The 21,504-nt window shown below is 46.6% G+C and overlaps 1 protein-coding gene across 1 annotated transcript in view; it reads left to right on the forward strand.

Annotated features, from left to right (window-relative positions):
* The window catches only part of GC2 (golgin Putative 2), a 104,465-nt gene extending 83,376 nt beyond the window's left edge, over positions 1 to 21,089 (forward strand). The window contains exon 10 of the mRNA XM_086823437.1: positions 20,548 to 21,089. Within this exon, the coding sequence (XP_086679563.1) occupies positions 20,548 to 20,991 (444 nt within the window). The 3' untranslated portion in view covers positions 20,992 to 21,089. The remainder of the gene's footprint in view (positions 1 to 20,547) is intronic.
* Positions 21,090 to 21,504: the final 415 nt, after the last annotated feature.

Genomic DNA, 21,504 nt, shown 5'->3' on the forward strand with positions numbered 1-21,504 from the left:
AAGGCGCTGGTGGCCTTAAAGTGTAACAAAGAAGCGTAAGGCTGTGTGAGCGTGGAGTTCCAGCGCACAGCAGGCGTTGAGGCGTTGGTCCAAAAAAGTGTGTAGCGCTGGGCGTGAGACGGCCACTACGCAGGCGAAGGCGGTGGCAACCATTAGGCGTTGGAGTGTTGCGAGTGAACCATCAGGCGAAGGCTACTAGACGAAGTCGTCAACAACTGGCTACTGGCGCTAGGCGCCAATACAACAGGCGACGTGTCCACGTCACTCAAAGTGCAGTGGCGTCGTTAAGGACAAGAATGGATTTCGCCCCAACGTCAGTCTCGCGTAGGAGCTTCATGCAAACGATGCCTTCTCCGCTGGGAGCAGCGCCGAGCTGAGGTGAAGAGGCGAGCTCAAGAGCAGTGGAGAGCGCCGTATTGTGAAGGATACGTGGAAGTGGGCATCTGAGGTTATCAGAGTGAGCGTGCTGGCTCCCAATACTGCAGTTGCCTGAAGAGCCCTCCAACAGCATCAGATTTCTGCAGAGCAGCACCAAATTCAGCACACCCCCCCTTTCCTACAACAAAATTCAGAAATTACAAGGTATTTTGCTTCAATTTTTCTTGGGATTTGCAATTGAGCAGGTACAATCATCAATTGAGCAGGTACAAGTGCCGAATTGCTCAATTTTGAGCAAAATTGGCAAAATTGGGTGACATTGGTCACAATCAGGATCAATTTGCAGGAAATTGGTCACAATCAGGATCAATTTGCAGGAAATTGGATATCGAAATTTGGGGCTTTTGATGTAATTGTGCAATTAAGCACTCATACATGCTGTATGATGTGAGAAATCGCACATTTGGGCAAAATTGCAGCAAATTGCAGTGCAAATCAAGGGGCTTTTGTGCCGATTGGATTGATTTGCATGCAGGCAATCGCATTTGATGCTGTGGATAATGTGTTGATGCCTTACAAGCACTCAATGTGCCTGTAAATCAAGGGGCTTTTATGCACTGGATGTATATGTGGCCAGGGGGAAGCATCGTGAACACTCTGGATGCCTTCATGTGCGTCAATGTACCATGTATGATCAGAAATTGATCTTAAATCAAGGGGCTTTTCAAGTTCGTATGCTTGTTGAGCTTGGCAAAGCAGCAGGCAAGACATTTATGCCTTGAATCGTCAAAAATCAGCTTGCAGTCAAGGGGCTTTTGCCCAATTTCTGTTCGGGACTGTTTTATGCAGTGTTCGGGACTGTAAAAGTCTGATTTTCACTCATTTGGACAGCCATAAGAGCATTTATTGCTATTGTACCTGCTGGTACAGATTTGGCACAGCTTTGTGCAAGTTTTGGCATGGCTGTACATTGATTTGAGTGAGCAAAAGGTTCAATTTCAGCTGCTGTATTTGCCGGTACAGTTTTGGTACATCATTTATGAGCAATTGGTACTGTTGTACAGTACTTTGGAAGGGCAACAGAGCACATTTAAGGTGCTGTCCAAAATCTGCAGCAACCAGATTTTGGTGATTTCATCACATAAAGTGGGAGAAAAGTTGCATTTGTGCTTCCGCAGTGGGAGATAAAGCTTGGGAGAACAACTGTGAGCACTTTGTGTGCTTTTGGTGCAGTGTTTGCACATTTTGCAGGGAGTCAGGCATTGACAGGTTGCATTTTGCTATGGCAACCACAGGTGAGAGCTCTTCATTGCTTCATATCAAGAAGCTTGAAGGCTCGCATAATTATGATATTTGGCAAACCCAGTGCTACAATGTGTTGCTCCAGAAAAAGCAGCACAAGCCTATCAAAGAAAGGGGTGTAATGCCCGCTTCTCTTACTGCTGAAGAGTGGGAAGATATGGATGAGCTGGCAAGATCTACTATTATGTTGTCTGTGTCAGACTCATTACTTTTCAGCATTCGTGAAGAGAAGACAGCTTGGGGAATGTGGCAGAGATTGCAGGACTTGTATGCCCAACAAAGTGCCTCAAGCAAAGTGTATTGGTTGAAGAAACTCATAGGTCTTCAGATGAAGGAAGGGGCGTCTATGACAGCCCATCTAAATGAGTTTAATGGTATTGTCAGCCAGGTCATTAATCAAAAGTTGGCAATGGACGATGAGTTCAAAGCCACTTTTCTGTTATGCACTTTGCCAGAGAGTTGGGACACATTCAGGACAGCCACTAGCAATTCGCATGCTATGCTGTCATATGCAGATGTTGAGGGTGCTCTTCTTCAAGAAGAGATGAACAGGAAAAACAACTCTGTTGGAAAGTCCAATGCAATGAATGCACGTGGGAGATCCCAGCAAAGGGGAAAAAGCCAAGAAAGGGGAAGGAGCAAGTCTCGCTCCAAAAAGGATTTGGAATGCCATTATTGTGGCAAGAAGGGACACATTAAAAAGCAATGCTACAAATGGAAAAATGATCAAAAGGAAAAGGGAAAAGGCAAAGACAAAGAGAAAGATGAAGCCAAAGATGTAAAGCCAAAGGGCAAAAGTGGAGTCAAGATTGAAGAAATCAATGTGTCACATGCAGGTGGCAGTGAGGATGAGGTCCTATTTACGTCTTCACTTGATGCCCATTCACTTCTTACAGGTGATCATGGTATGCACTCATGGATCATTGATTCAGGTGCCTCCTTTCATGTCACAGGTTGCAGAGACTTGTTTGTCAGGTATACTGTTGGCAATGAAGGAGTGGTTTATTTGGGTGATAACCATGCATGCAAGATTCTTGGCAGAGGTGATGTGAGGCTTGTGTTTTCAGATGGCTCACAGCTTATGCTCCATGATGTCAGGCATGCATGTGCCTGAGATCAAGAAGAATCTACTTTCTACTGGACAGCTTGATGATGCTGATTATGTTACCACATTTGGTCGTGGAAAGTGGAAAATTAGCAAGGGCTCACTGGTTGTTGCCAGAGGCTCTAAGGTGGACACTCTTTACTTTATGCATGCAGGTGTTTGTCACCATGCTAATGTAAATGCAACCGAGCTGCCGGAAATCTCTATGTGGCATAGCCGGTTGGGACACATGAGTGTCAAAGGAATGGAGCAATTGTCTCGTTTGGGTTACTTGCCTTCTCTAAAGTTTTCAAGTTTTCAGTTTTGTGAGCATTGTATATATGGTAGGCAACTACAGTGCCCCCACAAGAAAGCTCTTGGACAGAAAGATGCTCAGTTAGAGCTTGTGCATACAGATGTATATGAGATGCCTCAGCTTTCTTTGGGAGGGGCAAAATATTTTGTGTCTTTTATTGACGATGCCACACGCAAGGTGTGGGTCTATCCTCTTCGTTTGAAGAGTGATACATTCTCAGTGTTTCAGAAGTTTGTTGCTCATGTTGAGAATCAAACTGGCAAAACACTGAAGGCTTTGCGTTCCGACAATGGTGGAGAGTATATGTCCAAACAGTTTCAGGACTTTTGTGATGCTAAAGGCATCAAGAGGGAGCTCTCTACTCCTTATGATCCTCCACAAAACGGGACAGCAGAGAGGATGAACAGGACCATTCAGGAGAAGGTCCGTTCTATGTTGTCACATTCTGCGTTACCTCATGGTTTTTGGGCTGAAGCTGTTATAACAGCCGTTCACCTTATAAACAGGTCACCTAACACGAGGCTTGGTGGGAAAGTGCCAGAAGAAGTATGGACAAGGAAGCCTCCGTCATACAAGCACTTGAGAGTGTGGTTGCGTTGCGTATGTGCACATACGCAGGGAAATGCGCACCAAACTTGATCCTAAGTCTCACAAATGCATATTCCTAGGATATGGTGACAGAGGTGAAATGGGGTATAGACTTTGGGATCCCGTGAATAGAAAGATCATACGCAGCAATGATGTCATTTTTGATGAAACATGCATGTATAAGGAGCCTGCAAGGCAACAGGAGCCTAGCAGAGTCATCTTTGATGATGATGGACATCATGGACAACAACAAAGGGCTGTAAATCAGCCATTACAGCAGGAAAACCAGCCCTTAAATGGTGCTGAAAACCAAATGGACGGCCAGAGATGGCAGAAGATATCCCTATGGATATACCACAGTTAGAGGAGATACCGAGCATGATTTTTCAGCCTTATGGCATGGAACAGGAGCCACCAATGGGTGATATGCAGGCTGGACAGCAACCTGCAAATGATGGTCATTGGGTACGGAGGTCCACTAGACCCTCCAGAGCCCCTGACAGGTTTGTTCTAGGGGTTGACTACTTGATGCTTACTGACTGTGGGGAGCCCTCATGTTACAAGGAGGCTTTACAGAGGGCAGACAAAGCTCTATGGGAGCGTGCCATGAAGTCAGAGATGGATTCTCTGCACAAAAATGGAACTTGGAAGTTGGTGCATTTGCCTGCAAGCAAGAAGGTTTTGCCATGCAAGTGGGTTTACAGGCTCAAAGTTGCACCAGATGCAAAGCCAAGATACAAAGCCAGGTTAGTGGCTAAGGGCTTCAAGCAGGAATATGGTGTGGACTTTGAGGAGATCTTCTCTCCAGTGGTCAAAATGACCACACTTAGAGCTGTGTTAGCTTTGGTTGCGCATGATGATCTGGACTTGATTCAGATGGATGTGAAGACTGCTTTTCTTCACGGTGATCTCCATGAGGAGACATATATGCAGCAGCCAGAGGGTTATGCAGTGAGTGGAAAGGAGAAGCTTGTATGCAAGCTGAAAAAGAGTCTTTATGGGCTCAAACAGGCACCAAGGGAATGGTATCATAAATTTGATACATTCATGAAATCCCAGAAATTCAGGAGAAGTGACATAGATCACTGCTTGTACACCAAGAAAGCTTTGGATGGTAGTCTATTGATCCTCATCTTGTATGTTGATGATATGTTGATTGCCGGGAAATCTCGTAAGGAGATGGATACCTTGAAGCAGAGGCTGCATGAAACCTTTGATATGAAGGATTTGGGTGATGCAAATCACATCTTGGGTATGCGGATACTTCGGGACAGAAATCAGCATGTGTTGTATTTGTCTCAGAAGGAATACATTGGCAAAGTCTTGCAGAGGTTCAATATGGACGGGGGGAAGAAGACTAGTACTCCTTTGCCTCCATATGTGAAACTCAGTGCTATGGACAGCCCACAGTCGGATAGAGACAGGGCTGATATGGCCAAGGTTCCGTATGCTTCAGCTTGTGGCAGTCTCATGTATGCCATGGTTGCTACTAGGCCGGACATTGCATTTGCAGTGGGAGTGGTTTCTAGATACATGGCCAACCCTGGCAAGAAGCATTGGGAAGCAGTGAAAGGTGTCATGAGATACCTGAAGGGCACACAGGATATGTGCATTTGCTTTGGCAAACAGGATGCATTAGTGCATGGTTACACGGATTCGGATTATGCCGGTCATCCAGATAACCGGAAGTCTACTACCGGTTATGTGTTTACATTCACAGGAGGTGCTGTGTCATGGATATCCAGGATGCAGAAGTGCACTGCCTTATCTACTACAGAGGCCGAGTATATTGCAGCCACAGAGGCTTGCAAGGAGGTATTATGGCTATCTCGGTTAGTGGTTGATTTGGGCTATACAGGGGATATTCCATTGTTGCATTGTGATAGTCAGAGTGCCATCCAGTTGGCAAAGAACCCTGTCTTTCATGCAAAGACGAAGCATGTGGATGTGAAGTATCACTTCATCAGAGAGGTGATAGAGAACAAGCAAACTCAGCTTGTTAAGATTCATACGGATGACAACCCGGCTGATCTGTTGACAAAGAGTTTGCCTCCGGAGCGGTTTGCTCATTGCAGACACTTGATGGGTTGGATGAGGCCAGTTTCAGCCTTGATATGGCCTTGTATATTATCATGTACATGCTGATTTTTTTTCTTTTCCTTCATTTAAGGGCACTTTGTCTTTAAGTGGGAGGTTGTTGGGGTAAAGGCGTTATGCCCACCCTTATAGTGTGTACAAGCCCATAAGTTATAGTACATAGTACACTTAGTACTTTTAATGTACTAAGTGCACTATGTGTACTAGTGCAATATACATGTGTGATAGGGGAGTCACACACTCATATCATCATGAGTTGACTTATCCCCACAACTCTCTCTCTCTCTCTCTCTCTCCCTTGTTCTCTCTGTGTATGTCTCCCACATGAATCTCTAACCCTAATCTTCTCCCACACAGTGGAGAAAGACCTAATCTCTTTCCTTGAAGTGGACATCTCGTCTAGGCTTATTTGCCTGTCTGCTAAGCTTCCTGTGCTTTGGTTAAGCGGTCCTTGATTGACTCAATGATTTCGGAAAATGCTTTCGTCGTTTTATTAGCCTCAAGAGATGGAGACACCAATCTCGTCAAAAGAGAAGAGAAATGGCGACCAAAGGCTGCTTCATGTAGAGTCCGTCCGATACTGGATGAATGAGTATCATTTAAGATGGCTTGGACCAATGGAAGATAATGTTCCCATTTGGACTGTTGGTCATGACAATATGACTTGAGAACATCAAAGGTCAACTGGTTATAAATTTCTGTCTGGCTGTCTGTTTGTGGATGAAATGCACTAGACAACTGTAGCTTAGTTCCAAAGTTTTGGAATAATGTCCTCCAAAAATGCGAGGTAAACTTGGAATCTTTGTCTGATGTAATGGTGCTAGACAAACCACAAATTGGGTACCAATGTTTGAGAAAAAGACGGGCTACGTCTTCAGCTGTGGCCGTATGCTTGCATGCAATAAGCATGCAGAACTTACTGAAGCGATCCACAATGGTAAAACACTGAGTGTTACGGGATCCGGTGGATGCTGGTAGAGGCCCTACAAAGTCCATAGATATGTCGATAAAATGTCCGTCGGGAATATGCAAAGGTTGAAGTAACCCAACCTTCTTTGTATGTGGAATCTTAACTTTTTGACAAATCTTATAGGCTTGAACATGTGAATATACATCACGTCTCATTTTTGGCCAATAAAAGGATCGTTCTAATTTCTCAAGTATATTGTTGATACCTCTATGTCCTCCAACTAAGGAGTCATGGGGATCAAGGTTGTTAGAGGCGTCAGAGGCATTTGGTACGAGGCGGGTATGGTACGCGCCTCGAAAGACTCGTATTTTTTAGAGACGTTAGAAGCGTCTGTTTATATATATATATAAAACATATATTGATAGATAGATATAATATATATAGTGAAAGTCGAGAGAGAGAGAGAGTGAAAGAAAGATATATTAACGTCTACGAGAGGCCAAAGTCGGCCTATGAGACAAAAAGAAATAATACAACTGTGTTCAGTCGGGGTGCTCTATGTCCAGTCTGTCTAGGTCTCCTCCTGGCTCTCAATTCCTCTGCTCTTTGTGCGGTCACCCCACGTGGTACATCAGCTGGCACTGGCATAGCTCTCTGGAAGAAATCTGTGAGCTGGGACTGTCTCCCACCCCTAGCGGGAGCGGGTGTCTGGAGGAGTCTCTCTCGAGAACTATGAAGCTCTAGTAGTAGTCTGCCAAGCTGTCGCTGGTCCGAGGCCTCCATCAACTGATGTAGTGAAGAGTGCTCCTCAAACAATCCTGCATATCTTTCTCTGACCCCCTGGTGGGCTCTACATCTACATACAAAGTGATCCTCAGTCTCCACCTCCTCGCGGCACAATCTGCATATCCGCTCAGCTCTGGGAACCCGTGCCGCTCTCCTAGCCTCTATCTCTAGCTGATGTGATGAGACTCGTAGCTGTCCAATAGCAACGCGAGAGCTGTGGGATGTATACATCCATGTACCGCGGTCGATGTATAAACCCATCCCCTGAGATGCTCATAAAGTGGTCTTTGTAATACAGCATCTTCGGTGGTAGTGGGCTCTCTGGTGCTGTCCATGTCTCCTGTATGTAGTGCTGCCATATGTCCTGTCTCATCACTGTGTTCCTCTCATTGAGAGAGAGGTAACCCCGTGGAGCAGACTGATCATACTGAAAAGGTGGCAACCGCTCAATGTCTATCCCATGATGTGAGAACCACTGTAGCATCTGTGCATAACAAGATCCAGTGTGTCCAGCCTCGGCCAGCTGTCTGGATGCCTCAAAAGCTTAGCGGGATAATCTTTCCGTGGGCATCTCCCTCATCCTGTATATAAAGGAGATCGTCTGGAACAATGCCTCCACTGCCATAGGTGGTGCAGCAAACTCAGCTCGAACAAGGTCGTGCGGGACGGATGGTTTGCTGCGTATCATCCTCGAGAGCATCAAGATCTGTGGTCTCTCTAGCTGTACCCATGTGGAGGCTGCAAGCCCTGGTGCCCAAACCGCTGTGCTGCATACATCAAGGCTGGTGTCACTAATGTATCAAAGAGCCACTCCTTCGTGCGGGGTTCCTGAAAATGTGCCTGATGACACTGACGCTCAAGGCCAGCAAGAGCTGCATACCCCTGGGTCACTCTGTCTCGGACTGCCTGAGCCACGGAGAAACGTCCAGCTGAGCTAGTAAATGTGATGCCAAGGTAAACATAAGAGCTCACCACCTCGACCCGCCCTCCTGCTAATGTGAGAGTAGTGTGGCTCCTGACTGCGTGTGAGGTGTGGAAGATCATAACCTTGGTTTTCCCAAGGTTCACCGTGAGACCCTGCTGTGCGCAGAAGTCATCAAGAGCCACAAGGTGTCTATGAAGCCCAACCTGCGTGTCGGATACCAAGACGATGTCATCAGCATAAAGCATAACATGGACAGTAATACCTGATAGCTCAACCCCAGAGCCTCCTCCCTGTGTGATGTAATCGACCACCTCATCAATATAGAGCCCAAAGAGCGTGGGGGAGAGCGGGCACCCCTGCTTCACACCAATGGTGCTAGCAACTGTGTAGGACAAGAGAAAGAAAGAAAGAAAGAAAGATTTTATTAACGTCTTCCAAAAGACCGAACTCGGCCTATGAGACGAATCGGGGTACCTGTATGGGGTATCCTCTGTCATCCCAACAAAATGAAAAAGTACTGAATAAAAAAGCTGAATCTGGGTGTGCAGGGGACGGAGCTCTACTACTAGGAGAATGCAAAGCTATATGCATGGAGTATACAATCATGATATGCAACCTAGCTAGCTCCATCCTTTACCATACTGGGGGTATAAAATGGTATACATCAGTGAAGGGGGTGTCCACAGCTCCCTGAAGAACATGCCTGGGTGTGCTCTGAAGCGAGCCAGTCGCTTCGCACCCTCTCTGTGAAACTGAGCTCTGATCTCTGTCATCTCTCTCTGGTATAGGCGTGGTGTCCAAAAGCCAGGTGTCCTCTGTCTCCTGCGGGCTCTAAGTGTCTCTGCTCTCTGGAGAGTAATTCCTTGCCGTGTAGGGGCTGGGAGTGGGATGGATCTCTGAAAAAATGTAGTAATCTATGTCTGTCGCCCCCCCTCTGGAGCTGTCTGAGCCTGTAATAATGTCTCTCTGTGGCGCTGTATGTCTAGAATGTATCTCCCCAGTATGCGCTTTTCTGTTGCCTCAAAGATCTGGCGTAGGGAATGTGGCTCTCTGAATAAAATGGGATATCTCTCTCTGATGGCTGTATATGCTCTGCATCTGCATACATAATGCTCCTCACTCTCCACCTCCTCTCTGCACAATCTGCATACCCTCTCCTCTCGGGGGATCCGTGCTGCTCTGCCAGTCTCAATCTCCAATCGGTGTGATGAAACTCTGAGCTGACCAATAGCCACTCGGGAGCCGTGTGGTAAAAAGCCCTCCATGTATCTAGGCCTCTCTATAAATCCATCATCAGTGATACTCATGAAGTGATCTCTGTAGTATAGCATCTTCGGTGGAAGAGGCTGTGTAGGCGATATCCATGTCTCTCGTGTATAGAGCTACCATAGATCCTGTCTGAATACTCTGTTCCTCTCACTAAGAGAGACGGATATGTGGTGCATCCCTGTCATACTGGAATGGTGGCAGATGATCCATGTGTAGGCCATGCTGTGAGAACCAATGTGTGACCTCTGCATACCATGATCCTCTGTCTCCTGCCTCAGCCAACTGTCTAGATGCCTCAAAAGCTCTGTATGATAATCTGTCCTGTGGCATCTCTCTGAATCTGTCTAGCAGGCATATAGTCTGAAATATGGCCTCCACCATCATAGGAGGCGCAGCAAACTCTGCTCGGATAATGTCATGAGGTACTGACGGTTTGCTGCGTATCATGCGTGCCATCATGAGGGCCTGTGGTCTCTCTATCTGTGTCCACCAATGGGTAGCAAGGCCTGGCGCCCATACTGCTACTCCATACATCAATGCCGGTGTGACTAATGTATCAAATAGCCACCCCTTCGTCCAGGGCTCCTGAAAATGGGCCTGGTGGCACTGTCTCTCTAGCATAGCCAATGCTGCATATCCCCGTGTCAATCTAGCTCTGGCTGCTGAACCCATGGTGAAGCATGTGGCTGCTGCAGAGAAGGTAACCCCTAGGTACACGTATGATGTCACCACCTCCACCTGGCATCCTGCGAGAGTGAATGTCAGCTGACTCCTGCCCTGTCTCGATGTATGAAAGACCATAACCTTGGTTTTCCCAAGGTTCACAGTAAGACCCCTCTGTGTGCAGAAATCATCGAGTGCATGTAGATGCTGCTGTAGACTACCTGGAGACTCAGACACCAATACAATATCATCAGCATAGAGCATAATATGTACTGAGGTACCTGCTAAATCAACTCCATCTCCGCCTTCCCGTGTAGTGAAGTCAGCAGCCTCATCAATGTATAACCCAAATAGCGTGGGGGAAAGTGGGCATCCTTGCTTCACACCAATGGTGCTAGCAATAGTCTCGGACATACCTCCTGGACATCTAACTCGCCCAAAAACCTGCTCATATAATGCATAGATGCCCCATGTCATATCTGCTGGTATGCCAAGAGATTGCAGGCGCTGAAAGAGCCTCTCTCGTGGTACTGTGTCAAATGCCTTGCGGAAATCCACAAAGCAGCAATAGAGCTTTCTCTTCCTCACTCTGGCCTGATCAATCATACATCTCAAAGTGAATACATGGTCAGTGGTAGAGAAAGCTCTCCTGAAGCCTGCCTGCCCTGATGAGCGTAAACCTGCTCGCTCAGCATATAAGCTAAGCTCTTGCTCCAGCACTCCACCATAGAGTTTGGCCAGCACGTGGCCAACCATAACCGTCCTGTAGTTGCTCGGATCGAGCATATCCCCTGTTTTGTGAATCAGCACAATGGTGTGCATTGTTCACTCCGTAGGCAAACCCTCTGCTAGTGCCCTGTTAAACAGGTGTGCAAGAAAAGGAGCTAAAGAATCTACTGCATATATGAGATGCTCACCCTGCAGGCCCATATGGTCGGCGGCCCGTCCATGCTGTAGGCGGCGGATAGCTTCCTGTACCATCGAGTGGGTAAAGAAGCTAGCTGTGGTAGGTCGAGGCTCCTGTGGCTGAGGTATAGGTGGCTGCTGTGGGGCATGGTATAGACCCTCTGCATATGTGCGCCATGTCTGTGGGTCTGCAATAGGTGTCGGGGTTCGGGGCTCTCTGAAGTGCCGCCATGAGACAGGGCTATCTCTACTCATGAAGAAATGAAAGATCTCTAGCTCCTGCATCTCTGCGAAGGCCCGCCTTTTGCGGCGAGTAAGTCTCCTCATCTCTCTCCTGGACTCCTGCTCTGTGATGGCTCCCAAGGCTCTCTGTATGCGGAGCCGTGAGTATAGGGCTCTGCACTCGTCATCAGACCATCTGTTCTGGGGCATAGTCCCAGGTCTCGCAGGCTCTCCTGAGTGTACATGATGTGGGAAGCTCTGTAATGCAGCCGTGTGTAGGAGTGATGCCAGCTGGGCTGTAATGGTATCCATAGATGCCAGGGGATCCATGAGTAGGAGCCCATCCTCTACTCTGCCAGTGTATATGTCTGCCATGTCATGTGTGAAGTAGATGGTAGTGTGTGGCGTCGGTATGTGGGGGGCTGGTGATACTGGTGATCCGGCTAGTGAAAATGCCAAGTATGTATGATCTGCCCCAATAGGACGAGGTGGAATGGAGAATGAGGTGACAAGCTGTGATGCCTCCAAAGACCCCATAATGTAGTCTACCACCGTGCCTCCGGTCCGTGTATGACCCCCATGTGGGAAGCATGTCAGCCCTCCTGATCCCGGCCACTGTAGCATCCCGTTATAAATAACGAGATGATGCCTGGCTCCCAACTCTAGTAAGTGGTCCCCATAATGTCCTCTGTCTGGTCCAGTGTCCTCTGATGCCCGACTAGCCCCTATCTCCTCTGGATCCACAGGGTGGAGGATCTCCATGTCATCATAGTCATACACCTCATACTGTCTGCTCTGTGTGTGGGCATTGAAGTCGCCCGTAAGAAATACTTCCCCTACTGTAGAATAATGCATAATCTCCTCTGACAGACAACTGTATGGCGAGGCTCCTGTCTCCTCCTCCTGTGGCATGTCCTCTGTAATGACATAGGAGGATCCTGATGGAGAAAAGTAACATAGAGCTATGTATATAACCCTGTCCTGTGAGAGCTGTAAGCTGATCCACATGTATCTGGCCTCTGGATCCTATGCTACCACTCTTAGTCTCCCCTGTAGCTCCCGTCTGAATAGGACTGCTACTCCCCCCGACCCTCTCGAGGTACCCTGGCGTGTGGTCCTCCTGTATGCTGACTCCCATTGGAATCCCTCTACTCGAGGTAGCCCTCTCTCTGGGCTCTGATGTGTCTCTGTCAGAAGTATGATGTCTCTCCCCACCATAACATGCTCCAGTCGTCCAGGCTGCACCCATAGTGAACCATTACAGTTCCATACTGCTATGTGTATCTCTGTCAGTGGCCTGGTCTGTGTCCCATAGGCCCCAAACCGCTAATCCATGGGCCGGCCATCAATGATAACCTGACCATCTCGATAGAAGGCCTTCTTGCCTTCACTCCTCGCGTGTAAGAGAGAGAGAGAGAGAGAGAGAGAGACTAGAGTGTGTATGTATGAGCCTTGAGGGAGGGTGTGTATGAGAGAGGGAGAGAGAGTGTGTGTGTGAAAGAAAGAAAGTTGTATTAAACGTCAGCAAAAGGCCAAAATGACCTATGAGACCAAAATAGTCCATCCTCATCATTTGGATACATCATCAAGATTCAAGGGTACAAAGTAAAATGAAATGAACCAGGAGAGTATAGAGAGAGCTCCAAACGTGGGTATAAAAAACATCATCATCCTAGTGTGTTTGAAGTTTGAACTTTGAACTTTGAACTTTGGGTCTTGAGAAAGGCTTAAGGGAGGGAGGGAGAGAATGAGGGAGAGATAGTGTGTGTGAGAGGGGCTGCCTTGGGCCCTTAAAGCCCCTGTCTAAAGACTCACACCAGCAATATATATATATATATATATATATATATATATATATATATATATATATATATATATATATATATATATTTTGTGGACGCCTCGATCAGGCAGTCGTACGCCTCGAACTGTTAGAGGCGCGCCTCGTAACAACTATGATGGGCATCATGGAGAAGAGCTGATCGCTTCTCCCGAAAAACACAGAGACGATTGTTGAAGAACAACCAACCGTTCTCTGTACTGAATAATGACCAGGCTTAGAAGTGAGGGCCAAATTGTACTGAGTACCAAACTTAAGGGAGTCGACATACTGGTCTTTCATGCTATCTAAGTCCTTTTCGGTGATTTCGAGAATGGTAAGACTCCTGCACTGTCTGGATGCTGGCCTTTCGACTAAGAGCATCTGCAACTGGGTTATGCTTACCAGGGATGTACTCAATCATTCCTTCAAACTGTTGGAAGAGTTGACTCCACCTGGCTTGTTGATCACTCCACTGGGCACTTGGCATGGTTTGAAGCCGCTTAAGTGCTTGGTGGTCTGTTCTGACTGTTCTGACTTGTCCATAAAGGAAAGGCTTCCAATGTTTGAGCGCTGTGATTACACCCAAAAGCTCTTTGTCATAAACCGAATAATTCTTTTCGGCGACATCCAACTTTCTACTGTAGTAGGCCACGGGTCTATTGTCCTGCTGGAGAACTGCATCTATGGCTACATTGCTGGCATCGGTAATGACCTCAAAAGGTTCATCCCAAGATGCTAATTTCAAAATAGGTGCTTGTGAGGCAGCTTTCTGGAGTGCACGGAATGCATCAAGCGCCTTGCCTGTGACTGCTGAGACTTTTTGTTTACGAGTCTTCACCCCCTTGAGCAAGTCGGTGAGAGGTGCTGCAAGGTTGGAAAACTAGTGAACATGGGTGCTGTAGGCTTGACAAAGACCTACGAAAGAACGGATCTCTTGGGCGGCGGTCTGAGGGACGTCCCAATCTAAGATCTCCTGAACCTTTGAGGGGTCCAATCGAATCCCATCAGAACCGATGATATAGCCCAAGTATTGAACCTCTTTAACGTCGAAGATAGACTTTTTGGCGTTTATGTAGAGCCCATTATCTCGCAAAAGTTGCAAGACTTTCTCCACATCTTTCTCATGCTACTCCGCAGTAGTGGCTGAGAATACAAGTATGTCATCAAGAAAGATGAAGATACGCTTACCAATGAGGACTGCGAAAATCCTGGATATCATTTTATTGAAGGTTGTTGGTGCATTTGTAAGCCCAAAATGCATGACTACGAACTCGTAGTGACCACGCTCTGTCCAAAAAGCTGTTTTTGGAATGTCAGCTTCGAAAATGCGGACATGATTGTAACCACTCTTGAGGTCGATCTTAGTGAAAAATTTTGCACCGTCTAAACGCTCCAAAATGTACTCAATCCTTGGTATAGGAAACTTATTCTTAATGGTGACTTTATTCCATGCCCTGTAGTCTACACAAAGGCGTGCAGACTTGTCCTTCTTTTGGACAAATAGGATGGGTGTTGCATCTGCTTTTTCTTGCTTTAGCTTTTGCTTTTTCTTGCTGCTTTCTCGCTTCAGCTTCTACTTTTTCTCTCCATCTTGCCTCGTCTTCTCTTCTTTGTTGTTCCATCTAAAAGAAGAGGGAGATGTAGTCGGGGGTTGCTGGAGGCGGAGGAGGACGTGTTGCTGTTGCCTCCAAGAGTTGGAGGCGCTCCATGAGAAGCTGGTTTTGAGCTCTGAGTAGAGCTATGGTGTCTGTTGTAGTCGGAAGAGCAAGATCTCCTTCGGGGGAGACATCTTCCGGCTGATGAGTACTCTCCTCTCTAGACATGATGCTGAAGTCGGTGGTCGTGCCGGAACACAATTTGACCATCCAAGGATGCCCTGACGCTAGGATACATCATACGGTGTGTGTGGACAAGCTGAATATGATACCAATGTAACATGCAGCGGAAGTATTCGTAATTGAGGATCTTGTCACACACATGCTCACACCGTCTTCTGTATCCTGAGTTTCGCGAGTTTAGCAATCCACTTTAAGACTTCAAACTTGAAGAGATTTGAGAGAGAGAGAGAGAGAGAGAGGCTATATGTATGAATGCATGCGGGTTACCTTCACCGGATGGCTGTAGCAAAACGATGAAGAGATGAATGCTGAAAACTGGTTGTATGCAGAAAACGCAAGGTTTACTGATGGCTGAAAGTTGTAGACTTCTGCGTTTTGCTAATGGAGGGCTGGATGCTCATGCATTGATGCTCTTGATGTGATCTATGGGCTGAATATTGAAGCGCTTGATGCTGATTGCTGAGATGATATGAATGAATGGTGCAAAGCAAGCCTATTTATACTAATATGAGGGCTGGTCGGTTGGCACTTAATGCTGGTCGACTGAACACTAAATGCTACATGACTTGCATATGATGGATAAATGGTATTAAATGCTGGAAATTATGGAAAAAATGCTAGATAAATACTAATAAATATCCTAAGGATACCAGATGCTATTTCAAGGCTTCTACAATGATTTATATGCAATGGATGAATGATATGCAATATGCAGAGTGCTTTCCAATGCAAACCCTAAGGTTTCTACTGACTCTACATGCATGAATGAATCTCTTCAAGTGGGTTAAGGGACTTGACTGACTGATTGACTCGCTATGGTTGAGGAATGACCTACGTAGCTCGTGCTTGACTTATCCTGGACTTAGGATTACAATGGGGTCATGGCGTATGACAATTATCATCCTAAAAAGATACTAATAATATACAATGTTGCATTGATGATGATGAGTCAGCTTGTCACCATGCACTACAGTGCAGAGTGCATGTGACATGTGCACAGATACCCTTCTTTGAGACAGATGATCCCATGTACCATGAGATTGACACGATGGGTGCAGGATACAGCAGCCCGCACAGACTATGGAGAGTATCTCTTAGCCCTCGCGGGGCTCATAGGCTAGCCATTTATAATGGCCTAGCTAGATGGCCTGGATCCAACTCCTTCACCTCCTACCCCTTCAGACATGGAGCCAATACAGTGGACTATCTACTGGGATCCCTCTCTTGTATCCCACTCATTCTGGAGTTTACCATCTCACCTCGCCCAATCGGTGTTGCAGCCAACCATGCATACTTGGCCTTCTCCCTCACATGCCGATACACCACCCATCCACCTGCTTTGCCCCATCACCGACCGAGATACCACTTCACCAGAGAGACATCTTCCATCTATTCTGATCACGTCTACCGCATCCTCTCTGACCTTGACCCCCACATCCCACTTAATGAGCTTACCACACAACTCGCAGCCACCCTCCATACGTCTGCTGCAGTCGCTTTCCCGCACTCCAGAGCCACCCCTACATCACCAGGAGGGCCAGGAGGGATTGTCCCCACAGAACAGCTGGTACGACAAGGAATGTTGTGATACCCGAGCCCGTCTACATCGGGAGGTGGCACTAGGATCCACCACTCACCACCAAGCGCGAGTGATCTTCTGATGTGTCACACGGAGGAAGAAGAGAGCCTACCTAGCCAGGCTCGAGCAGGAGCTATACCAACTATTTCTTGGGAGGGACTGGAAGGGGGCCTAGAGGATCTTCCAGGATCATTGCTTGCTGACTCCGATTACTTCACCCGGCACCTGGCATACCTATGCCACCTCTCTCTACCATGCCCTCGAGTAGCCACCTCTCCCCCATCCACCCGAACCTCGTCCCCCACGCTCTTCCTTCTTTCACTTGGGCATGGTGAGAGACGCTATTGACAGGATGCGGATTGGGAGAGCACAGGATCATGATGGACTCCTCATCGAGCATTTCTCTCATGCTAGGGACACGCTAGCCCCTTCACTGGTTCACATGCTTAACAGGGCTTTATGTGAGGGCTTCCCCGCCAACTGGTCATCAAATACTATTGTACCTATCTTGAAAGAAGGTGACCCCATGGACCCCAACAACTACAAGACTGTCATGATTGGTCACACCTTGGCCAAGATTTATGGTTCGATTTTGGAGCATGAGCTTAGTAGATGGTCCGAGGAGCAGATACTCAGAGCACTGGGGCAGGCAGGTTTCAGGAGAGGGCACTCCACACTAGATCATATCTTTACACTACGGGGGATCATTGAGGAGGGGAGAGCTCACGGGCATCGGATATACTGCTACTTTGTGGATTTTCTCAAAGCTTTTGATGGGTATCAGAGATTTCCATCTTTCTGCATAGTGCTATGGTGTCCTCTTTCGGCGAGGCTCTTTTCTTCCATCCCACCACTCTCACATTCAATGCCCTAATCTTCCTTCTTTTCTTCTCTTCAAGTGTGTCATTGATGATGTTTGGTGATGATGGTGGGTTCTGTTGCTTCTTGGCAACCTCAATCCAGCTGCCCGCTTCTTCCACTTGTTTCTGTGTCTTCTTAATCATCTCGGTCCATGTGGTTGCCTCGTTTGTATTCTTCTCCTCTTGTTCCTTGAGGGTCTTCATTTGCTCTCTAAGTGTATTCAGCTCATCATTGAGGGATGGCTGCATTTCTCCTTCTTCGAATTGAGTATGTGAAACTCGCGGCGGGTGCTCGGGGGACTAGGGCCTTTGACACACTTGTTGATACCATCAATGCATATTAAAACATTTAAACATAAAAGCTGGACAAAACATCCACAAATGCTGAAAATGGAGCTTGCACGTGTGACACCGCATAGAGGCCGGAATGGGCCGACCCCCCCCTTGGAGTGTTTTATTACCCAAGGAGAATAATATCATGTACAAGCTTTGAGGGCCTTACTCTCCCCAGGTACAATGGTTGGTACAGCCGGTACAGTGGTTGGTACATCAGGTACAATGGCTGGTATAGTAGGTACGGTGGTTGGTATAGTAGGTACAACAAGTACAAATGCTGGTACAGCATGTACAATGACTAGTATAGTTGGTACAATGGTTGGTACAGTAAGTACAGAAGTTGGTACAGTCGGTACAATGGTAGGTACAAAGGCTGGTACAACAAGTACAATGGCTAGAAATCATAATAAATGATTAAATACCCTTGCCTTCAGTATTTCTTCGCGATGGAAGCCTCCAAAACAGTCCCCAACACTCGGTATTCTTCATGGGCAGCCTTCAAGAGAGAGAGAGAAAGAGAGTAGCCATCATTAGGGCAGCCTGTAACGGTGGTAGAGGCTAGTGTGCAGCAATAGAGCCTCTCTTAATGAAGAGAGGCCTCCCATGAGCTAAAATGGCAAGAGAAGGCTACAATGACAACTGGAGAGCCACACAATAGAGCTGGAGTGACAAGTGTGAGGCCACTTGTCTCACTTTGATCCACTTTCTAACAAGTGTCAGGCCACTTGTCTCACTTTGGTCCACTTTCTTGCCACATGTCCCAATCTAAAAGATCGGTCCTTCCATAAACTTTATCTCTAAAAATATCCCAACTGGTAGACATTCTGTCATAGGCACTTTGCCAACTCTTGGTATCTGCTCAATTCCAGATGTAATGACGCGAACAGAATTTCCATCGGAGTTGGGCCGAAAATAGCAACTCTCCTAAATTTTAGGAGTGTGGTCCTTTGTATTCTAGGATAATCCCCCATTCCCAAAGCTTGTACTTTCCAAATATTTAGTCATCCTGGAGTCCACCAGACCCCTTTCATACTGGGAAATGTCCAGGCTAGTGACAGTATGTGCCCTCAAGGTCTCATTTTCCACTTTAAGGGCGGCGACTTGGGCCTCCGGCTCCGTGATTAGTGAGGCATGGTGGCTGGTTTTTGCGTCCACTATTTGGACCATTTCCTCCTGCATCTTGCTGAGCTGAGTTGCCATGTGTACCTGCATGTGTGCCTTCCACCTATCCATCTCCTGTTGCATGGAGGCACACAACCCACACATAAGGTCATCACTATCCTTGTTCTCCCCGAGATTCTTTTGTAGGTGCTCGATGTCCGTATCCTGCTTTTTGCGTACTTCTCTCATGGTGGTCAGGCATGTTTTGATATGGGGGTCGTTGATCTTTTGTGTGCCCGCCCAAATCGAGCTGTATTTCCTCTCCTCACCTCTAGTCCTTGTTTTGGGCGAGCTGTCCATGTTGGAGGCAGCGAAGAGAACCTTGATGAGAGAGAGAGAGAGAGAGAGAGAGAGAGAGAGAGAGAGAAATGAAATGTTATATTAACGTCTTCAAAAGGCCATAATGACTTATGAGACCAAAAAGTTACATCATGGTGGATTTGATAATGATATTAACGTCCGTGTGAGGCCATATATTTGCCTATTGAACTAATATAAGCACATTAAGGACTGAGGGTTGGTCACATGCCCTAGGACATAGCTGAAAAAGTGGGTGGGTGAGATGGTGCGACATTCTTGGATGGCAGCCCTTCATGTAGGACCTCCAGTTTCCTGCCTTGCATGCTGCTGTCACCTTTTCTAATTCCGCCCCTTCCTTTTTTGAGCTGCATTGGTGTGAGTTCTTCATATATCCAAAGCTTGGTGCCTTCCAGAAGCTTGGATTGCTCAAGGATCTCTGACCTTGGTGTCTTGTGATGAATGTGACAATAGCATGCTCTTCGTCCTTGTTTTTCCAATTTCAGTGGTCTTGTCTATATCCCAGGCGATTTCTAGTGTCACCTCGGCAAATGCTTGGAATGCCGGACTTTTACTCTTTCAATTGGATGACAACCTGCCCTTCCACTTTTGGAAGACTTCCTTGACTGAGTCTTGACTTCCGACTTAAGACTTGCATTGTTTCATTGATGGTGCCCTCCACCTTTTTTGCTTTGACAAGGATGGCTTGAGCATGTTCACTTCTGTGTTCTTGTGAGATTTCACCACGTTAAAGTGACACTCGTTTCCTTTGGAGCTGCTTTTTCAACTCTTGAGCTCTCCTGTTGCAGTATGATAATTTCCTCTTCAAGGTATGCAGCCCCCTCATTCTGGCGTGTGGTGGTTGGTTTCCTTGGCAAGGAGAGAGCCCTTAAAAGTTCATTTTCTTGCCCCTAATCTTTCTTACATAGAGCCCACCCCTTATGAGGGGGCGAGTTTTGAGGCTCATGGATATGAAGGTAGCAACAACACACACCCCCCCACACACACACACACACACAAAATCCCCCTCCCCCCTTTTTTATTATGGGCCTTGGCGGCTTACAGCAACCAGCAGGACTGTGTAAGACAGGAGACTAGGGGAAAAAAACCTAGCTCGAGCTCAAACTGTGTGTGTGTGTGTGTGTGTGAGAGAGAGAGAGAGAGAGAGACACTATAGTATTTAGCATGCTAACATATGGTAAATCCAGGCCATCTCCAATGCAATTGAAGAAGAGAGGGTGATGGTTTCCTCCCAAGCATCAAGAAACAAAATGGAATTTCGGAAGAACTTCGATTGGGACCCCTATTATGACGATATGGAACATGGTCTCAGTAGGTGCTATGACTCAAAGACCAAGTCTTCCACGTGTCACCTTGGGGAGTCATCTGCCACAGTTGGTAGCATGGGTAGCCCAGCTTTTTCCCCTGTACTCCGTCAATTAAATGCTGTTTTCTCAGCAGGAATGTTCTACCTTCGGAGGCATCGTTGGGCACAAGCATTTGCAGTTGTATATATCATTAGTCTGCATTTGTGGGTCTTGTTTGTCCTGTTTATGAACTCCAAACCCACTAAAACACTTGGATTACAAGAGTTGGGCTTACCCAAAGTTGTTAGTGAATTTAAAGATGACTCTAATACAAATATGCCTTAGTTCTTGGAGATCTTTTATAATACTGCACCTTGGGTTAGGATCGTTACTCTGTAAGTCTTTCTGAATTAAGAATAAATGGGATGCATGTGAGCATTTAGCAATTGATTGGGTACAGAACTGTTTTTCCTATACGTAATATGTATTATTTTAAGACCATGTTTGAAGAAGATATTGTGTAAATATTCATTGATCCATCTACATTTCTCATATGAACTGATCGAGCTTGGCAAGGCTCTCTTAATTAGTCTAAATAGGGTACCGTCAAAAGCAACCTTGAGAAAGTCTCAAGACCTTTATAGCTAGGTACCTACCCACCATGCTAGATATCCTTCCATGATGAATGGTGTTTAAGAACAAAAAGTAATGTGTGCCCAAGAGATCTTAAAAAAAAGAGAGTTAGTATTAAGTATAAATAGTAGCAACCATACCAAGTTTGGTGGCAAGGAATTCAGTTTTTATTCATTAATGCACCCAGAGTAGCACCTAAATTTTCAATTTTTATGGTTATAATTT

The sequence above is a fragment of the Cibotium barometz genome, chromosome 29 (genome assembly GCF_041138505.1).
Source record: "Cibotium barometz isolate CiBa-2024 chromosome 29, ASM4113850v1, whole genome shotgun sequence".
NCBI classification, from domain to species: domain Eukaryota; kingdom Viridiplantae; phylum Streptophyta; class Polypodiopsida; order Cyatheales; family Cibotiaceae; genus Cibotium; species Cibotium barometz.